The 20656-nt window shown below is 35.2% G+C and overlaps 3 protein-coding genes across 3 annotated transcripts in view; 2 read left to right on the top strand and 1 right to left on the bottom strand.

The window, feature by feature from the left end:
- LOC126369663 (abl interactor 2) overlaps positions 1-20656 on the top strand; it is a 317799-nt gene that overhangs the window by 286782 nt on the left and 10361 nt on the right. The window lies entirely within an intron of this gene.
- Positions 1-20656, top strand: part of LOC126369626 (acetylcholinesterase-like) — a 167985-nt gene that overhangs the window by 142459 nt on the left and 4870 nt on the right. Inside the window, exon 5 of the mRNA XM_050014133.1 lies at positions 1773-1936. Within this exon, the coding sequence (XP_049870090.1) occupies positions 1773-1936 (164 nt within the window). The remainder of the gene's footprint in view (positions 1-1772; positions 1937-20656) is intronic.
- LOC126369716 (uncharacterized) lies at positions 13201-20040 on the bottom strand. The gene is made up of 3 exons (XM_050014288.1): positions 17794-20040; positions 17381-17446; positions 13201-16967 (listed from the first exon to the last, which is right to left on the bottom strand). The coding sequence occupies exons 1-3, from the start codon at positions 18003-18005 to the stop codon at positions 16634-16636; spliced, it is 612 nt and encodes a 203-aa protein (XP_049870245.1). The 5' UTR covers positions 18006-20040; the 3' UTR covers positions 13201-16633.

Raw genomic sequence — 20656 nt, 5'->3', positions numbered from 1 at the left:
ATGTGTACGGTCTCGAGGGTAAATCCGGACGTGAGCGATTAGAACCCTTAACTTGTTATAACCAAACTGCTTCAGTGTCTTACCAAACCAACCCCCAGGTCTTTTCTTTTTGACGTGACTTATTGTAGATTTGCCGCAGATGGCATTAACTACTTGACCGGACAAATGGGGAGCGCTGAAGGCTCTCACCCGGTACAACGTTTAAGACAATAGGCCGAGGGTGCCCAGTTGGGCGCGAACCTCGGCTCAGGGCGTCGTCTGAGAGGAAGAATATTTGAAAGGATTATTAATCGATTCTAGTGGGTCGACAGCGACCCCCAGGTCCGAAACAGTATAAACAGTATACTTGTAGAAATGTCTATTAAACCCAAATTGTTAGTCGCAAATGTCAGTCATTATACACAAACCTATGAATACTATGATGGTGGCATATTCTAATCAGAATAAACCCTCAATAAAATTAAAAATAGAAGGATCAGATTAAGAGTACTCTATAAACCGGCGAGCGTGAGTAAGAAGTGAAAGTGATATCTCAGGATCGTAGTAAGAGAACTCCCTGGCCGCTGCCTACCCCATCGGGAAAAAGGCGTGATGTTATGCATGTATGAAAAGCTGAATATGCTCAATCGAGCCAGTAGGCAGACCAGCCGGCCGGCGCCCTGCCTATGGGGCATTTTCCCGATCTGCCCTATGGCCATTCCGGGCCTGGTACATAGTCTGGGTGGATATAGATTGAATAGACCGATTCAGTATCTATTTAGTCTGTACCCACCCACTGTTGAGCCGGCTACCTATTCTCAGAATAAAGAAGGAAAATTTTCTTTGTTTTTGTGAGCTGGTTAACTTTTACGTCTAAGACTCAGCGGGGCCAATATTTCCGAGAATGATTCGGCCTCTCACCCCAAAACACGTGTACGCCAAACAGAACTTTCTAAAATTCAGTTCTGATTCAATAAGTAGGTAGGTACATTAAATCTTATAATATAAGTAATGATCTTTGATCTCTTAACGCTTTTTCCATAGGTACCTATTAGTCATACATTATATCCATGATAAACTTTGCTGCCGACGTGGCTCTAAACGAATAGGTACCTTCGTAGGTAATAGTAGCCGCGACCAACTGCTTAGCATGCCATCCGAAGCATTATACTTTCAGACAATCGAGTAATCAGCCTGCATTGTTCTAACCACCTCAGGGATCACAAAGTTTTTTTGTTGTGGTTTTATCTTGCGATCAGTCCCATTGACTATAAGCAGATGAGTTAGGTTTATATGGCATGGAGGACGCTACTCCTAGCGAAGTCAATCCTGTCTTTGAAGAAGTCATTTGGCCTGACTGTCCTTATCGAAAATGTCTCGTTTCTTTTTTAGACGACGTATGGTTTCTGGAATAGTTGCCCAAAGAGATCAAAAAGTAATATTCTGATATTACGTTTCTGACGTATCTGAAACTTTTGGCGAATCTTATTTACACCATTTGCTTTTGTCAATAAGACACAAATTATTTTACCGGAAAATTGCAAATACGTCAGTTTGCAAAGTAAGCCACGTTATGTATCTATTTCCTCCTTTTTTGCAGTCGGTAAAAATTAGACGAGATCTCGCGAGATCGGGATTGCATTCCCTACTCACCATCTATCATGTTGGTCTAAAAGAAAGCTCGGTGAGGTGGGTACTGAGTTCATTTGATGTAGGTACCTCAGACTGCCTCAATTGGGATATAGTCGTTACCTTACGTTGTGTTTAACGAAATAACTCTTTTATAATTTCAGCGTACGAGTACCAGCTTGTGGGGCGAGTGGATGGGTGTGATGCATGGTGATGAGATGGAGTATGTCTTCGGGCATCCACTCAACATGTCCCTGCAGTACCACACGCGGGAACGAGACCTGGCCGCCCATATCATGCAATCCTTCACTCGGTTTGCTTTGACCGGGTAAGTCGTCGTCGGCATTAGTAGACGGTTTATTTATGTATCAGTTCTTTATTATACTTTGCACAGCTTCCCAATATCACCGCGATGCTTAAACAGCGAAGATTGCGGTGGCTGGGGCATGTGCATCGAATGGACGCCACTCGCTTACCACGACGTACCCTGTTGAGCGAAGTTGCCTTTGCAAAAAGAAAGGTGGGAAGGCCGTTGTTGCGATTTAAAGACTGCACAAAGCGTGACATGCTTGCTTTTGAGATCAGCCCCGATAAATGGGAGGACCTGGCCAGTGACCGGAATAAGTGGAGGACGTCTTTGGCCGATGGGTGCAAAGCACATGATAAAACCTGGTTCCAGATTCTAGCCGACAAGCGCGAGAGGCGACACAGAAGTGAGAGGGCCGATTTACCACCTGTACCATCTAATAACCCTCAACTACAATGCCAGTCGTGCGGCCGCTACTGTCGCTCTCGCATCGGACTTTACAGCCATGTTAAAAGCTGCCACAGAAACGCTGTTTGAATCATCTGATAAAGATGTAAAGGCCTGAGATGATGATTATACTTTATTTGTACTACTTATAATACCTGCCAAGTTTGTTTGAGATCAGTTTAAAAAGGTCGCCACTTGCTATGTACGGTAAGGTGCAAAAATCCAATCAGTTTCTTGCAAAGTAATACATTTACTGGTTGTACTTAAGACCAGGAGGTTACATGTCGTTTCTGTAATAGACCAAAACCACCTACAAAAATATATATATTTTATAATTATGACAACTATGGTTCATAGTTTCACCACTGATTACAAATAATTCGCTGCACCCAGTGCTGCTCTACTGTACTGCTCTTTTGCTCTTTTTTTAAATTAAGCGTGACTTTATGCCGTGGTAAACAAACTCTTAGGACAGATTGGCATACGACCACGGCTATCTTCTAAACATCATCACTCGGAAGGAATTTTTGAAAAATATACATATTTAAACTTTTATTGTAATTTCTATTATTTAGGGTCTTATTTATGTATATTTTGAAGTCACATGCCTATAACCACCGGATAATCTACACGCTTCTAGTGACACCTCATTTGTTAAATTCTGACAGGTGGTTTAGAAGTTAGGTTGGAACTGACGTGAACACATATATGCATACACATACATTATATACATACATAGCGGTCAAACACATAATCCACCTTACGCCGCAGTCGGGTAAAATACTGTTTGGTTACTTGTATTAGTTTGTTTTTTAGAGCACTGAATCCGCCATATTTGTGATTAGTGCGTATAGTTAGTAACGCGTAATACTTACATAAAAAGTCCTCGAAAATTGACAGCACTTCCTTAAGGAGCGCGTAAGCCTGATAAATTCAGACCGAATACGGGAAAGTAAGTTAATTTTTAATTCCGTTTGAGGAAAAGATACGTGATTATATTACGTTGGGGTAACGTGCAATAAATTGTGGGTTCATAATTGCATTCCCAGTGAAACCCACAGTGAGGATTGGAGTGATAACAGTATTTCTTCTTACTGTGGCCTAGTCAAAAAATTGAATATGTGTCTACGGGATTGGCATAAGCTAATTACATGGCATTTTGGCTACTCCCTGGTTCTATATTTTTCGGCTTAAAAGTAAGGCTTCCCATTCTGATAATGCGTTTTATCCGGATGTCAGCTTAATTCGAAATCCGAATAGCAACTATTCTGAAAATAGTAGATTATAATAATCGATTGTAGGTATTATTTTTATTAGTAACAAAGTTTAACTTAGCACTAACTTTACGTATTAATAGCAATTTTTCTCTATGGTGTTATTGAAAGTTGCGCCATCTATTGAGATTGAAACGTAACGTTACGCGTTATAACTTTTGCTACGTGATGGTGAAACAAGTAGTATGTTATTGGGCATTCTAGACCATCGAAGTGAAGGGATTCGCGAAAATGTTCTTGGGCATTCTAGACCATCTTCGTTCAGTCGGATCGCTCGAGCGCCAACGCGCTATCGCGCGCGCTCTCGCGGATCCCTTCACTTCGATGGTCTAGAATGCCCAAGAACATTTTCGCGAATCCCTTCACTTCGATGGTCTAGAAATACCCAATAACATCGAGTGTGGTTCTTAATATTACGATCAATCGGTTAGCAACTACATCACTCACCAGTATAGCACGAGTCGATTTCATATCACATTTTTTTGAGTCTAGATTTTTGTCCTGGCTTTCTAGTCGTTTTTATCGTTAAAACACAAAACTTCACTTCGTTCGCTTGCGTTCACTCCGTTCCGTGTGGGGTTTTAACAATAAACTCGTCTAGAATGTTCAATTCACAAATTGAAAGTAGGTATATTCACACAACAATAAACTGTTTTAAAATAATTATCTAATCGACAACGTAAAACAGTATTACCACCGTTTGTGGTTGTCACAATTTCGAATTAGAATGCTCATAACCTACGGGACAGCATATCACATCAATATTTAAGTTTAAATAACATTGCGTCAAGAAATACATTTCATTGCTGTAAAAGCTATAACACGCAATAGACAAATTGTCATCGCTTTATACTTATAATGAAATTTGTGAAACAGAAACATGCTTTGAAACTACCTGAAATCTGTCCTATATCGAGCTCTGACACTCGACGTCATGGAAAACTATTGCCGAATACAATAAGGTGCATTATTTGTGGGCCATCTAATTGCGGCAAAACTAATTTAATGATTGGACTTTTATTGCATAAAAATGGTCTTCGTTATAGAAATTTATATGTATATTCCAAGTCTCTTTGTCAACCAAAGTATGAATATTTAGAAAATGTGTTAAAAATGGTACCGGGTGTATCATTTTATAAATTTCATGAAAAAGATGAAGTTCTAAGCCCGCAGGAGGCTCGTTCGAATTCTATAATTATATTCGACGACGTCGCCTGTGAAAATCAAAACAACATGCGGGATTATTTTGCTATGGGGAGACATAGAAATATAGATAGCTTTTATTTAAATCAGACCTATACTAAGATTCCTAAACAACTTGTTAGAGATAATTCAAATTTGATAGTATTATTTAAACAGGACGATATCAATCTAAAACATGTATACGATGAACATGTAGGCACAGACATGTCGTGGGCACAATTTAGAGAAATGTGTTCAAAGGTATGGAGTAACAACTATAATTATGTAGTTATAAATAAAGATTGTGGAAAAAATGAAGGGGGGTACAGGAAGATGTTTGATACATTTATAGTTTTTGACTAAACTGAAAATTCTGTTGTCTATCTCAAGTATGATAGCGTTCTCAACTTTGTCATCGTCAACCATATATATTTATAAATAGTATCACTTTAACCTCATTTACCTATTCGTCTCTACGCTGTACAAAGCAAAACACGTATTAAGCTATCTCTATAATGGAACAATCGTTAAAAAGACAGATAGTTAATGCTGCAGAGGCAGTGAAAAAGAAGGTTCGTAAGATGAGAGATATCCAGTCGGATAATGAAAAAGCACTGGAAACCGTTTTTAAGCCTATAGTTAATCCACTTAATCAAATTTTAAATAATTCCATGAATAACATAAAATCTAGTGGAGATGACTCTTTTGCTAATGTACAGTTGGATAAAACATTAATGCACAAAAATGCTTCTTCAAATGTAGAGGAACAATCTGATAACACCACCGAAGAAGATTCAGGGGATGAAAGTATTACAACTGATAATAATATAGATGAATCTTTCAAATCTATTGAATCTCATGGAAGTCCTCATAAAAATATATCGTCATGGTCTCTTTCTCCGGAAGTGTTTGAAGACGTTCCATTTGGTGCAAGATATGAACGTGGGAAACTTATGCTTGGCTCAGCCCGGTTGGTTATTGATGATAAGCAAATGTCAATAAATGGATGTATATATCAAATTACACCAGGTCTAAAAGAGTTACTATTCAAAAAAGTTCCTGATTTAAGCCTAATATCTGAAAACGATAAATCATATTATAAACAAATGTTAATAGACACAAACGCTCATCGACGAGATTATGATCCAAGAAAACCTATAAAAAGCAATAAAGGAAGGAAATATTTACAAATCATAAAACCAATGTTCAAATTAGCTCGTTCTATATCAGCAAACAGTACAGATGAGAGTGTTGCTAAAGGAGAAGGCTTACCAGTATTAAAAAAAATAAATAAAAATGTTGATTACATTTATTGGGATGATCCTAACGAATTAGTTGAGCGATTAAAATTATTAGTAGCTTCGCGAGAAGCTGGCAACACAGGATTGGATAATGAAATGATTTCCATAATAGAAGAATTGACAGAACGGGGAATTATCACCCAAAATAAAATATTAAGTGACAAAATATACCATTTTAGCAAGAATAAATAAATAGAGAAACACATGATTATTGTTTTAATTATAAACCAACCTTTCCTTAATTCAGACTATTAAAATGAATATTGATAAATTCGGCCACCACGTACATAAAAGGATGCGTTTATCCGACGTATTAAATTTTAGCGAAGAATCAGTACTTAAAGTAGAACACGGAGAAATCAATTTACATTTGAATAGAATGAGAGGTGTGAAGACTCCAACAGAATCCGATGATGTAGTGAATAAAGAATATGTTGATAAAATTACAACTAAATCTTACACAAAGACAGATGTAGACTTACTGATAAGTGCTTGTAGAAGCAGCATTCTAAAAGACGTTGATTCAAAGTTAAAAACTTTAAAAGCAGAGTTACCAGACGTTTTTGATCAGTATTTGAGGAAAAAATATAGCGAAAAGGTGAAACAACAAAATGATTAAAGAACAAGTTGTAAATGAAATTCACAGACCGGCACGAAGAAATTTTATTCGCCGTTCTGTAATATTAAAAGGAATTGATGATCTATGGCAAGCTGATTTAATTGATTTAAAACATTTAAAGAATTATAATAGGGGTCATAATTACATATTAGTTGTTATAGACTGTTTTTCAAAGTACACGTGGGTAATACCGCTTAAAACGAAGAATAAGGAAGAGGTGACTCGTGCTTTTGAGACAATAGTCAAGCATTCTTATCGAAAGCCTATCAACTTGCAAACTGACCAAGGAACAGAATTTTATAACACCATTTTTCAAAATTTAATGAAATCTTTATCTGTTAACCATTATTCAACATACTCTACTAAAAAAGCTTCTATTGTGGAAAGAGTTATAAGGACATTGAAAACCAAACTATACAAACTTTTCAGTCTTAATGGCAATTACAAGTGGGTAGGAATACCGTTAAATAAAATCGTGTGTACCTACAACAATACTAAACACCGTACTACACAGTTCAAACCAATCGACATCAATTATGAAAATGAACCAATCATAAAAAATAATATAATGAAAATCGGAAAAAATAAATTAGAAAAAAATGGTCATAAATTTAAAGTTGGTGACTACGTTCGTATAAGCAAATATAAAAGTAGTTTTAGCAAAGGATATACACCTAACTGGTCTACAGAGATATTTCGTATTAAAAAATGTGTAAATACGAAGCCAGTCACTTATCAAATTGAAGATCAAAAAAGTAACGAAATATTGGGAGGCTTTTATGAACACGAATTACAAAAAACTGCTTATCCTGATGTATATTTGATTGAAAAAGTTATTAAGAAAAGAGGAAATCAACTATATGTGAAATGGTTAGGTTTATCACAGGAAGAGAATAGTTGGGTTAACAAAAAAGAGATTGTTCAATAAATAGAACAGTTATCTCTATCTATTTTCATTATGTTTGTACCCATGCAAGGAGGAGGACTAATAAATAGTTTAATAAATAATTTACCGTTTGAGTTACACCTACCAGGTTACAACTATTGCGGACCCGGGACTAGGTTAAAAGAACGATTATTGCGAGGTGATATAGGTGTTAATGAACTTGACGAAGCCTGCAAACGCCACGACATAGCATACTCGAATTATAGTGATTTACATAATCGTCATCAAGCAGATTTACAACTTTTAAATATGGCTAAAGCACGACTCAAAGCAAAAAACGCTGGGAAGGGTGAAAAACTCGCATCATGGCTGGTCAGTAAAGTTATGAAAACAAAATTAAAAACGGGATCTGGTATCACAAGTTTTAAAGGTTTAGTTTCTCGAATAAAGTCACACATCAAGAAACTGAAACCTAAAGATAATAAGTCAGTGGTAAAATATGCATATTTAGCTGCAAAAAAAATCTTTAAAAATCATAAACATAAAATTCGTTTACCACGTGTTATACCTATACCGAAAACAGGAGGAATTTTACCATTAATTCCAATATTTGCTGGCTTATCAGCCTTAGGCGCTTTAGCAGGCGGTGCAGCTGGTGTTGCTAAAACTGTAAATGACTATAAAACCGCTCAACAGAACTTGCGTGAAACAGAACGTCATAATAAGGTGATGGAATCGGTTGCAATCGGTAAAGGTTTATACATGAAACCTTACAAGAAAGGAAACGGATTATTCATAAAATGTACCAAATCTTGATGAAAGAGCTACCTAATCGAGCATTAACAAATATTGATATTATGAAGTATGCCAAAAATATTCCTTATTTTCGTGCTGTTTATATGAAAGATAGGTTGCCTAAAATGCCAAAAAAAATTGAATGTGGAATTATTAATTTAGACAATTCAGAAAATGAAGGAACTCACTGGGTTGCTTATGTAAAAATAAATAAATATTGTGAATATTTCAATAGCTATGGGGATCTTAAGCCTCCACTAGAACTAATAAAGTATTTAAAGAAATGTAACATATATTATAATTACAATAGATATCAGAATTTCAATAGTGTAAATTGTGGTCATTTGTGTTTGGCATATTTAGTTGACTTTTGGAATAAATATATATAACATGGAACATTGTTTTATTTTATGTTAATAGTAAAATGTCCTTCACACTGTCAATTACTGGTAACTCATCAGCTTTATCGACTTATTATTCACCTGCAATACAGCTAGACGGTGAATATGAGTGCGCTTTGTTGTATTTATCTACATTTAATTCGATTCCTAATATCGATAAAAGAAACAACCGATTTATATATGGTGATAATGAATTAATTGAAATACCTGAAGGAGCATACGAGCTACAAGACATAAATGATTACTTGAAGGAGAAAATAAAAGCATCTGCCTTTAATCTGCAGTGTAATAATAATACTCTACAAACCTCAATTTTTTGTACAAAAGATATACATTTTGATAAAGAAAATTCGATTGGTAAGTTGCTAGGATTTGGAGCACACGTTCTAAAAGCAAATATAATGCACACCTCTAAACACCCAGTCGACATTCTGTCAACAACGGTGGTAAGAGTTGAATGTGATTTAGTAAGCGGATCATATATTAATGGAGAACCTAGTCACATTATACATGAATTTGCTCTTAATGTGCCTCCTGGATACAGAATAGTAGAAGTTCCTAAAAACATTATTTATTTCCCCGTCAACCAAAAAAGTATCAGCTGCATACATATAAAATTATTAGATACTTCCAACAATCCTATCAACTTACGTGGTGAAGAAGTACAGCTGTATTTACATCTCAAGAAAAAATGATCGACTATAATAAATACACTACACAACAAACTAAAAACATCAGTCATCGCCGAACTATCTGCAAAGATACAGCCAAGAAGAAGGCAAAGTTAACTAAAGAAAACAAGGACTTTTTAAAAGCAATTGGGTTGTTAAAATGAATATTTTAGACATTTCTTCAAAGCCTGCTTACGACAACACAATAGATGGTGTCGAATACCATTCCTACAAACCATATATAACAAGTTTCAACAGGAATGATGAAATTCGAATACCTATAAACCAGCAAGATTTATGTATTTTACCATCAGCAAGCACTTTGTATTTGGAAGGGGTTGTAAACGTCCTGAAGCCTGGCACACCAGAACCGATATCGGCATCAAGTATTGAATTTACAAACAATGCTTTACTGTACTTATTCCAAGATATTAGGTATGAACTCAATGGAGTAGAGATCGATAGAGTTAAAAACGCGGGAATTACAACTACAATTAAAGCTTTACTATCTATGAATCAAAGCGATTCACGTGTGTCTAAAGTATGGGGCTGGGATATTAATGGTACTAAAAATGTAAACAATGGACGTTTTTCAGTTTCCATTCCTCTTACTCATATTCTTGGCTTCGCGGAAGATTATAAAAAAGTAATTATTAACTGTAAACATGAACTAATTCTGTTGCGAAGTAATACGAATCTCAACGCAGTGAAACTTAATACGGGTGAATACGTTGAAAATGTTCACATTGATAAAATAGTATGGCGTGTCCCTCATGTAAAAGTTTCTGATATAGAAAGGATTAATTTATTGAAACTCTTGGAAAAAGATCGTGGAATTCAATTAGTATTTAGGAATTGGGATTTGTACGAATATCCTTTACTTCCACAGACTACAAAGCATACCTGGTCTATAAAAACGTCTTCTCAAATTGAAAAACCAAGATATGTAATTATAGGATTGCAAACGAAAAGAAAAAATAATGCAAATGCAGATATGTCTAGATTTGACCACTGTTACTTGCGTGACGCTAAAGTCTACCTCAATTCTACTTACTTTCCGTACGAAAATATAAATGTTGATTTTGCCGGTTATAAAATTGCTTTATTATATGAACAATATGTGAGATTCCAACAGTCTTATTACGGACGGCGAGCAGATCCTTTGCTAAGTGCTAAAGAGTTTAAAGAGATAGCTCCTCTCTTCGTCATTGACTGCTCACGCCAAGTCGACAATCTAAAAACAGGATCCGTGGACGTTCGGGTTGAGATAGAAAGTGACGAAATTATACCTGACGGAACATCTGCTTATTGCCTCATATTAAACGATAGTATCATTGAATACAAGCCTTTGAGTAATATAGTAAAAAAACTATCATGAACGACATTGTGATCGTCGATCTTTTGGGGTTTAAAGTTAAGAACGATTTTATTGTGAAGGAATTGGCTATAGCATATGCTGAATATACAGTAATGTTTTTAGTTAAACCCCCTAATCCTTTTAATTATTTAACAAAACAAGAAAAAAAACAAGTACGATGGCTAGAGGCAAATCATGGGATTTACTGGAGTGAAGGTTTCATTGACTACCGTGAATTTAAACGTATAATTGTACCATATTTGAATAACAGAAAAATAATTACTAAGGGCTTAGAAAAAGTGAAATGGATTAATGAATTGTGTCCTACGTGCACGGTAATAGATATTGGTTCTAAAGGATGTCCTAATTTTATGAAACTGTGTGATATCTATGATAAAAATAATTCTATGACATGTGTAAATCATTCAAAAAAGTGTGCTATAAAAAGTGTGGTATGTGTAAAAAAATGGTATTTCGAAAATAATATGTACTTATTTGATTTATTTAAATAAAAAGTAAAATATTGATTTATGATTTTGTTTCATTTAACGGTTTTCTAGTAAAACAACGAAATTTGAAAAACACATTTTATTTATTAAGTTCATAAAACTGTTTAAAGTACAATAGATAAAAAAATATATTTTGAAATAACAGTTACCATATTAACTATTTCTACTATATACATTAAATGTTTCCATAGCTTGTAGTACTCTGACATTAGTCAGAGACTTTATTTGCGATGGAATTTACTGTGTTGTGAATACACGAAAATGCGATTCCAACATATTTATGAAATAATCGCATGTTACATATAAATACAAGTACTGTAATTACACAATGTCTTTGAAATATTGTTAATTAATTTTTCAGTCTGTCCCAATATATCATCATAACTATCTTTTACCATATATTGGGCTTTCACTAAAACATCACTTTTTTCTTGATTTTCACTTGTATTTGAAGCACCTAAATCCACTATGCTGATTTTAATTAACTTGGTGGCTTTCTCCGCGTTCCGATTTTGCACAAATGAAGATGACTGCTTCCATTTTCCGCATTTAACTTTAGATTTAATTATCTTCCTCTTCTTCTTCTTATCACTTTTCAGCTTTTGACTCTTGTTATCATGAGGCGCCGTCGATTTTGTGGTAGTCGCTTGAACAGGATACCTTTCATCGAAGTCAGCAAGCGGATCTTGCGCGTAAGGGTAGAATAAATCATCTTCGTTAACGTTTGTTAAATTATTCGACATGTTCTGAAACAATAAAACGTATCACATTAATTTATGTATAAAATAAAATACAAACATTTGATTTTATTTATAAAATAAACCACAGTACTTACCAAAGTACTTAGCAGGCACCGCTTTTAGTGCTACACCTTCGAAATTATGATGATGATTTTTAACCGTCAACGGTGTCTACGTCTTTCTCCACGAGTAACTGAAAATACAATGACAGATTAGACTATACCCCTCAACACATATAAAATAAAGTAATAGGTAGTTTATGCACACAATAACACAATAAACGAATATTACCTGTTCATACTTATTTAAGCTACAAGTTTCAACTTGTTCACCCAGCTCCTTTGACATCAGGTAACATGAGTACAGCGCGGATGCCAGCACTCGATCTTCTTTATCATGCGCGCCGTATATACTTCTCACAAGAGTTTTTTCTTTGATCTTATCTCCATCTCGGCGAAGACGATGAATTTGTATTGATACTGTAAATTTTGGGACTTCATCCCCCACTATAGCGAGAAAACTCATTTTCGGCATGGACGCGGACATTTTCGAAGGTGTTGCACTAACGAGAAGCGAAATAGAAATGAAATAAATTATGATGCAACGTCGCGGTCGCCGCGTTGCCCCGCACATATGCGCCTTCTCATGTTACCGCACGTGCACACTCAAAATCGCTTAGGTTTTCATTGTCGCGTTGTATTTCACGTTAACAAGTTTAAACATGAAAAATGGAGACTAGCGATTATAATTAAAGGAAGTATTTATCTAAGTACTTATTTCATCACACTAATGTTATAAATGCGAAACCCCTAAAGAGCTGAACGGATGAAATTTGGTAGCTAGATATATCACATAGCTACCGCATTAACGCAAAGGCTACTTTTTATCCTATAAATTTTGAATCTACGGTGATTAATTTCAATGATTGTGCAAGACAATATAGTATACTTAGGTATCCAACATGTCGGTACTCGTTGAAACAGTAAGACCTTCGCCACACTTGGCGGAAATTCCGACGCCGAACTTCCGTTGCGGTAAATAACCTGCCTGTGTGTGCCTGCTATTTGTAAATCCTACAAACTCTCTAATTATTTGTCCACCCATTTCGTCCTTGAATAAACCAGGAATCTTTTTATTAACAATAGGTAAACCAAATTCATTTTTTGGGTTGTAATTGCTTGTGTCAAAATATTTTAAGAAGTTAGTCTTCAAATCTTGGTAAATGTCATCTGTATGCACATTATATACGAAGCTATCAGTATCGGTATAGCACAACTTAATGCGGTTTCCATAAAATGGTTTTATTTTTGAGTAATGGAAATCGTACATATGACTTTTTGAGAGTTCAAGTACAGCAAAACCAATATAAATTGGTTTGTCAAGCACAATCTGTGAATGTTTCATCTGTATAGCTACCAAATTCTCAGAGAATATTGAAGCACTATGGAAATTGGGACTTGCTATTAAGGTCTCTGCGCCAGTACATTTTTTAGTTAGATTATTTTTGTCTGACCACTTATTAACCAATCGTACATCTACTCGTTGTTCTGTGTTCTCCAAAGTTTTTCCAAATATGCTGTTGTTTAATAATTTAAAAAAATCTTGTTCAAAAGTAGACTGTGCTTTCTGGCGAAGTTGGGTGTTGAGATCTATGTATTTTTTTAAAAAGTTACTTTGATTAAATGTTATAGCTCTATGAATCTTTTTCAACACCAAGCCATGTTCTAAGCATTTTTTTAGATGTACGTAATGAATAACATAATTGTATTTATCATACAAATTAGGTATTAATTTTTTCGATTTTCCTCTGGGTGAAATAATTTTTTCAGGACAAAATGGAAAATCATTATGTTCATCATGTAAATGTGAAGGGTACGATAAGTCCACCTCAAGAATAAAACCATTTTCAGAGTCATCCATAATATTTAAAATATTCGACTCTAAAGTTTTTAATTCAGAATCGTTCACAAATCTGAAGTTTGAATGTGGTAATGTTTGGCACATACTGTATCCATATAAATTGTTACAGTCAAAGTAAACAATATATGAACTTGGGTGAGATGGATCAAATGTTTCCAGATATTTATGATTTGCTTTAACATGTCGTTTAGAACACATGCAAACGCCACCGCGTATACCTTGCTGTATCATACGGTAAATTTCTAAATCAGTTACAAGTTCTAAACGAACGCCTGTTTTAAGGAGCATTGCATCAAATGATAGACTCGGAGCCGTAAGATAGAATGCAGGATCGAGTTGGTAATATTGTTTACATGTAAGTCGGAAATTTTCATAGATATCTGTCAACAAAAGTACATCTGTTATCAAGTACAAATCAGTATATTCACCCATATTGGTTAATGAAAATTTTAACCACACTGATTGAGCGTGCTCATAATCCTCATCTGAGATCGGTTCATTGGTAAGAGAATTGTAAAAACAGTCTTTGGGAGGCAAACACTTTTCTTTATATCGTTCCCAGTTACACATATAATCGTAAGGGTATACGCCCTTTCGAGTAAGCAAATTAAAGTGTTTTTCATCGGGATAGTAAGATTTTAAGTATCTAAATTCATCGTTTTTTAAAGTCGGGGTTAGTTTTTCTAAGCTAGTTCCCAAAAACTTAAAGGAATCTACAAATCGTATCTGAAAGCTATCGGTATCGGATATAGACACAAATTTCGTGAAAGAAATATAATTTTCTTTGGTTTTAGGTATGACCTTGATGGGTCCAGGAACTTTAGCAAGCTCCTTAATAAAAAGATGACAGTCATAACCTGAAAGATTATGAAAGAAAACAGGTAAGAATTTGGGCACTTGAAAGTTCAAATTACATTGACTGTGAGCCGCACCGCGGTATTTACCAGTTATGTGACAATGGTCTCTAACTTTATCCATAACCAATAAACGCTCGCATATGTGACAAGTTTCGGCATTTTCAAAGTTTAACGCATCACTTTCTGTAAAAACCATAGGTACACTATTACTTAATACTGCGCTTATCCTTTTTGCATCGTTGCAAATTGAATCAACAAATTTGTCAACACAATCTTGTCCTCGGTACGATGTAATGTGATTATATCGTTCATCTACAGTACAAACAAGATGATAAGCAAAAGCTACGGGCACGTGCTGCTGATGAGTCATTGTGCTTGACTTGATAGGATCATTTTCACAAGTCTCGTAGGGTACGAGCATTGACTCAAAATCTGCATAAACAACAAAAGGAACATTTTGTTTTCTGTTATAATTTTTGAACTCTATAAATGACCCTTTTGGGGGTAATTTAGTAGCTACACCTCCACAACTATGAGAACTTAACTGATCGGTCGAGTTGAAAAATAACAAACAATGTTCGCAAAAATACAACTTACCATGATGTTTAGAAATTTGACTTCTAACTAGTCGCGGTAAATCCTTGATTAAACAGTAATGTGACATATTACCTTCCTGTAGGTACAGTAGATGAATTACTTTTTTATTTAATGGTTCAGATTTGTAAAGAGGGCCGATAACTGTATTATTATCTTTTAAACCGTAAACAAAAATACATATTTGAGGGTTGTTAATTTCAAATTTAGCTATGTCTGAAAAAGTAACTGGAAACGATATATCCTCTACATTTAAAACGTCTTTGAAATTAGGATATGACGATACTCTATCAGGATGAGATTTAACTGGGTATAAAGCAGCTGTAACTGACCACAAAAAGCAAAAACTGTCTTCGTTTTTTATGTTTACACACGCTTTTCTGGCTTTGATTGGTGCAGGCAAATCAATGTGACCTGACCCTCTTAATGGTTGATATTTATTAATATTCAATTCTAAATGGGAATTATGTAAGAAGGTCCAACCACTATCACGTTCTTGAAATTCACATTTTTTTCTCATCAAACTAATTTTCACTTTGTTCATTAAACTATCAAAGTCATAATTTTTATAGAGAGTATAATTTTTAGTTCCAAAAGACTTTATTTCCTGAGAATCATTTTTTACTAAAAGAAAAACAGCAAAATGTTCAAAATTGAGTTTTATACAGTCATTTTCCTTGAGAGACAAATCAATTAATGTTTTGATTTTATTTTTTATATCATCAAGAAACCGATCTAAAGAATTATGACCATCCAAATCTGGTGATAATATTCTGTATGAAGCTATTCGGTTGCGAAATGCGGACTCAATTAATTCAATCCCGTCGCTAAAAGGAGAAATATTTTTATTTTTATGGTTAGTGCTTCGTAAATGCCCCATCCAATGAACACGATCTACAGAGACTTTACAAACTGTACAAAACACCATTTTTGATAAGTATACTTTAAATATACAAAGAAAATGCCTCGCCTTTCATACGCTAACGACATAAAATTGCAATATACACAATGAATGTATGATTTACAATTATAATTTCATAGGTATTTGGTTGAAAATTCAGTGGAAAAAAAACTACTAAGTATCTTAAAGTGAAGTTATATCAATGAACAGCAGCAGTGAGAGAAAAGGTTGTAATAAGTACCTGAGTAGTAGCTGTACTTATTACTATTCGCTTATGAAGACGGGCTCACAATCTTCAAATAAATTATGAATCCGCTGCATAAACGATTGCATTTTCTCCCACTGCGGAGTCCCCCGATCTAACTTTACTTTAAGAGTAACTTCAGCCTCTTTCCACCGCTGATCTGGTTTAGAGGCAACAGCTTTCTCGGTGTTATACACCCGGAACTCTATATAGTACTCGCCAGACTGGTTGACGAGCTCCCGGCGCACTCGACCGTTGGGGACGCGGCTGGTCAAATAAGTCTGCAGCACTGCAGACTTCGACGTCCCCGAAGTTGCTCCCGTCTCAAACCCGAAGAGTCCTCCAGGGCCAGTACTGGAAACCGAAAAATACGAATAAGTAATAATTTATATAGGTTTAAAGGAACAAAGGAATAGCTGCACAAACGTCTCCGTCACCTTATTTTGAACTATGTTCATCATAATGATATTGTTCGTAATGTGTATAATGAATTATGGAGTGTAATAAAGATATCTACACAATTATTGAACCAGCTGTCCGCCCCGGCGTCGCACGGGTGCTCGGGTGAACAAAATACATAGGTATACGAGTAGCCTATGTTCATCAGAAATAATGTAAGATTCTAATGGTGAAAGAATTTTTCAAATCGATCCAGTAAGTTTCGGAGTCCATTCCATCCAAATATACAATTTGACAATCAAATCTTTCCTATTTATAAAATTAATAATGTAGACAAAATATGTAGAAAATTAGGTTTTGTTACATACCTCGATGAATACGTTGCGGTCGCGCCTGCCTCGTCGTTGGCGCTCGAACGCGACTTCTTTTTAGAACTGTAACAATAATGTTTATATTGAAACGATGCAAGTGTTACCGCCGTGCGCTACGATTTCCAATTAGAACGCTCATTATACCCATTACATTATTTTTATATTACTTTTGTTACTATTAATCAAGATACATAACATAACATATAATTATGCATGTATGTCAAAAGGGTAGAGATAGGGGATATGTAAGTTGTATTTGCAAATAGCGTAAAATTATCTCGAATAAAATAAAAGTAAAGTGATAGATATTAAAGTACCTATTTAATGTTCCACTGATGGGCACGACTGTCTCACTATTAACTTCTCTCAAAAGCACACAAGATTAAAGATAATTATATTATTAATCTTACCTAGTAGGCGTTGGGGTCGACTCCGCCGGCTTCCTCTTGCTCGCAGGCTTCTTTTTCAACACTTTTAGCGCAGACGTAGGCGCCAGCGGCAGTTGGGAGTCCGAACCGGATGAATATTCGTAGTTAGACCTGAAAATTAAGAAATCGGTTAGGTACATGGTATTTAAAATGTTGTGTAAATTTATTATGTAAAAAACTCCAACATAATACATAAACTAAAAGTAAATGTAAATACTTACTAACATTTTAACAAACTTTCTTGAAGAAAAGCACTGAAGATGAAAATAACACGGATGAGGATACCACAATTGTGGACAATTGGGAATCGATCAAAGGAATGAGTAAAGTTTAATGATTTTTCCTATTTTATAGAAAAACAATACAAATCCGTGCAAAACTGAATTATGCAAAATAAAACCTTAAATGCAAGACAATAACGGATTATGCATTGCATATTTCAAATTTTTGCATTTTGGACGCGTAGTCATCGCTAAAATGCTTAGTTGCTATTCTCACGAACAAACGAGTTAGTCGCAACACTTTGTAAAATGATACACCGCATATTCATATTAATTAGGTATTTATTACACAGACGTAAACTTACACCTATTTCCGATGACGCAGTACGACGATGGCTCAGTGGTTAAGAGTTTGATGTTCAATGTAGGTATATGTTACAAGTTCGATTCTCTACATACATTTTTTTTCTGACTAAATTATGTACATTGAATATAAACGATAATCTTACGAGGAGGAATATCATGAATATACCTGCATACTGGTTGTGATGATTATATAATCACGATCTAGTTGTACATTAGGTAGGTACCTAAGTTGTAATGAACAAGGAGTGCAACGTTTCAATACTGATATTTTAAATAATATTAACCTTATTTCAACCTGCTTTGAATCGAACAATAAGTCGAACGTTATAATCACCATCATCATTACAGTTGAACAAAAACATAACAATATTTGAGTAAACGCAAAGCATTGATTCTGCATGATGAATCAAAAGTGAAAACTTGTTCACCTTCTTCATAATGTATTGTAGGTAAACCTGTACCCTGCAATAAAAATAATTTATCAAGCGAAGTCAGTAACTGAAACTAGTTGTTTATTAAAAAGTTTCCCACGAGTCAGAGGATACCTGATTGATATAATATATGGTATAGTATAGCCCACATTCCTCAATGCATACGAGGCACAATCTGTGTAATGTGTAATGTAATTCAGTATAGATTTTTGCCTTGACCGGGCATGACAAGTGAGCTAGAGAGTGATTTTGATTCTTTTATAAATAGTTAAATTAATTGATCACACTATTAGGAAAAAGCTTCCGCTATGGGAATTATATCATGTAAGTCAAATTCATTATGTTATTACAATTTGCTGTCCTTGAATCTAATTACGACTCACGCCAATTTGGACAGAATTTCTGACACCCATGTGGTAATTTTTGGGTCACACATTGTATCGTCACTTTTATGTCTAATTCTAGAGATCGTTGAGCCAATCTGGCATTGAATGACAGAATCGAAGCTGTTCTTGAATTTAATGACGACTCGCGCCAATCTGGATAGAATTTCTAACACCCATGTGGTAATTTTTGGGTCACACATTGTATCGTCATTTTTATGTCTAATTCTAGAGATCGTTGAGCCAATATGGCATTGAATGACAGGACCGAAGCGGTTCTTGAATTTAATGACGACTCGCGCCAATCTGGATAGAATTTCTAACACCCATGTGGTAATTTTTGGGTCACACATTGTATCGTCACTTTTATGTCTAATTCTAGAGATCGTTGAGCCAATCTGGTATTGAATGACAGGTTCGAAGCTGATCTTGAATTCAATGACGACTCGCGCCAATCTGGATAGAATTTCTGACATCCTTGTGGTAATTTTTGGGTCACACATTGTATCGTCACTTTATATCATAATTCTAGAGATCGTTGAGCCAATCTGGTATTGAATGACAGGACCGAAGCTGTTCTTGAATTCAATGACGACTCGCGCCAATCTGGATAGAATTTCTGATATTTTCGTATGGTACTTTGTGGGTCTCAAATTATATTATCACTTTAAGTATATCATAATTCTAGAGATCGTTGAGCCAATCTGGTATTGAATGACAGGACCGAAGCTGTTCCTGAATTCAATGACGACTCGCGCCAATCTGGATAGAATTTCTGATATTTTCGTATGGCACTTTGTGAGTCTCAATTATATTATCACTTTATGTCATAATTCTAGAGTTCGTTGAGCCAATCTGGTATTAAATGACAGGACCGAAGCTGTTCTTGAATTCAATGACGACTCGCGCCAATCTGGATAGAATTTCTGATATTTTCGTATGGCACTTTGTGAGTCTCAATTATATTATCACTTTATGTCATAATTCTAGAGATCGTTGAGCCAATCTGGTATTAAATGACAGGACCGAAGCTGTTCTTGAATTCAATGACGACTCGCGCCAATCTGGATAGAATTTCTGATATTTTCGTATGGTACTTTGTGAGTCTCAAATTATATTATCACTTTATGTCATAATTCTGGAGATCGTTGAGCCAATCTGGTATTGGATGACAGGACAGCAAATTGTATAGAGACATGAAGCAATCTGCTAATGAATTTGACTTACAGGAAAAAACTTGATTCGAACACGGACAGACCAAAATAATTTTCTAAGTGATATTATACTTGTGATATTAAATACAGTGATATGAAATCCCATGATGACTCGAGCTATACTGGTGAGTGTTGTAGTTGCTAACCGATTGATCGTAATATTAAGAACCATCGATGTTATTGGGTATTTCTAGACCATCGAAGTGAAGGGATTCGCGAAAATGTTCTTG

The sequence above is a fragment of the Pectinophora gossypiella genome, chromosome 9, assembly GCF_024362695.1.
Source record: "Pectinophora gossypiella chromosome 9, ilPecGoss1.1, whole genome shotgun sequence".
NCBI lineage: Eukaryota > Metazoa > Arthropoda > Insecta > Lepidoptera > Gelechiidae > Pectinophora > Pectinophora gossypiella.
This window is presented reverse-complemented; position numbering and strand designations above follow the sequence as displayed.

What these genes read in the sequence shown, in the direction of transcription:
- LOC126369716 (XM_050014288.1), bottom strand. Translation starts at nt 18,005, where the DNA reads ATGTATTATGTTGGAGTTTTTTACATAATAAATTTACACAACATTTTA. An exon ending in TCGACCCCAACGCCTACTAG is followed by an intron (nt 17,447 to 17,793) that starts GTAAGATTAATA and finishes TTATTGTTACAG; the next exon opens with TTCTAAAAAGAAGTCGCGTT. An exon ending in ACCGCAACGTATTCATCGAG is followed by an intron (nt 16,968 to 17,380) that starts GTATGTAACAAA and finishes TTCGGTTTCCAG; the next exon opens with TACTGGCCCTGGAGGACTCT.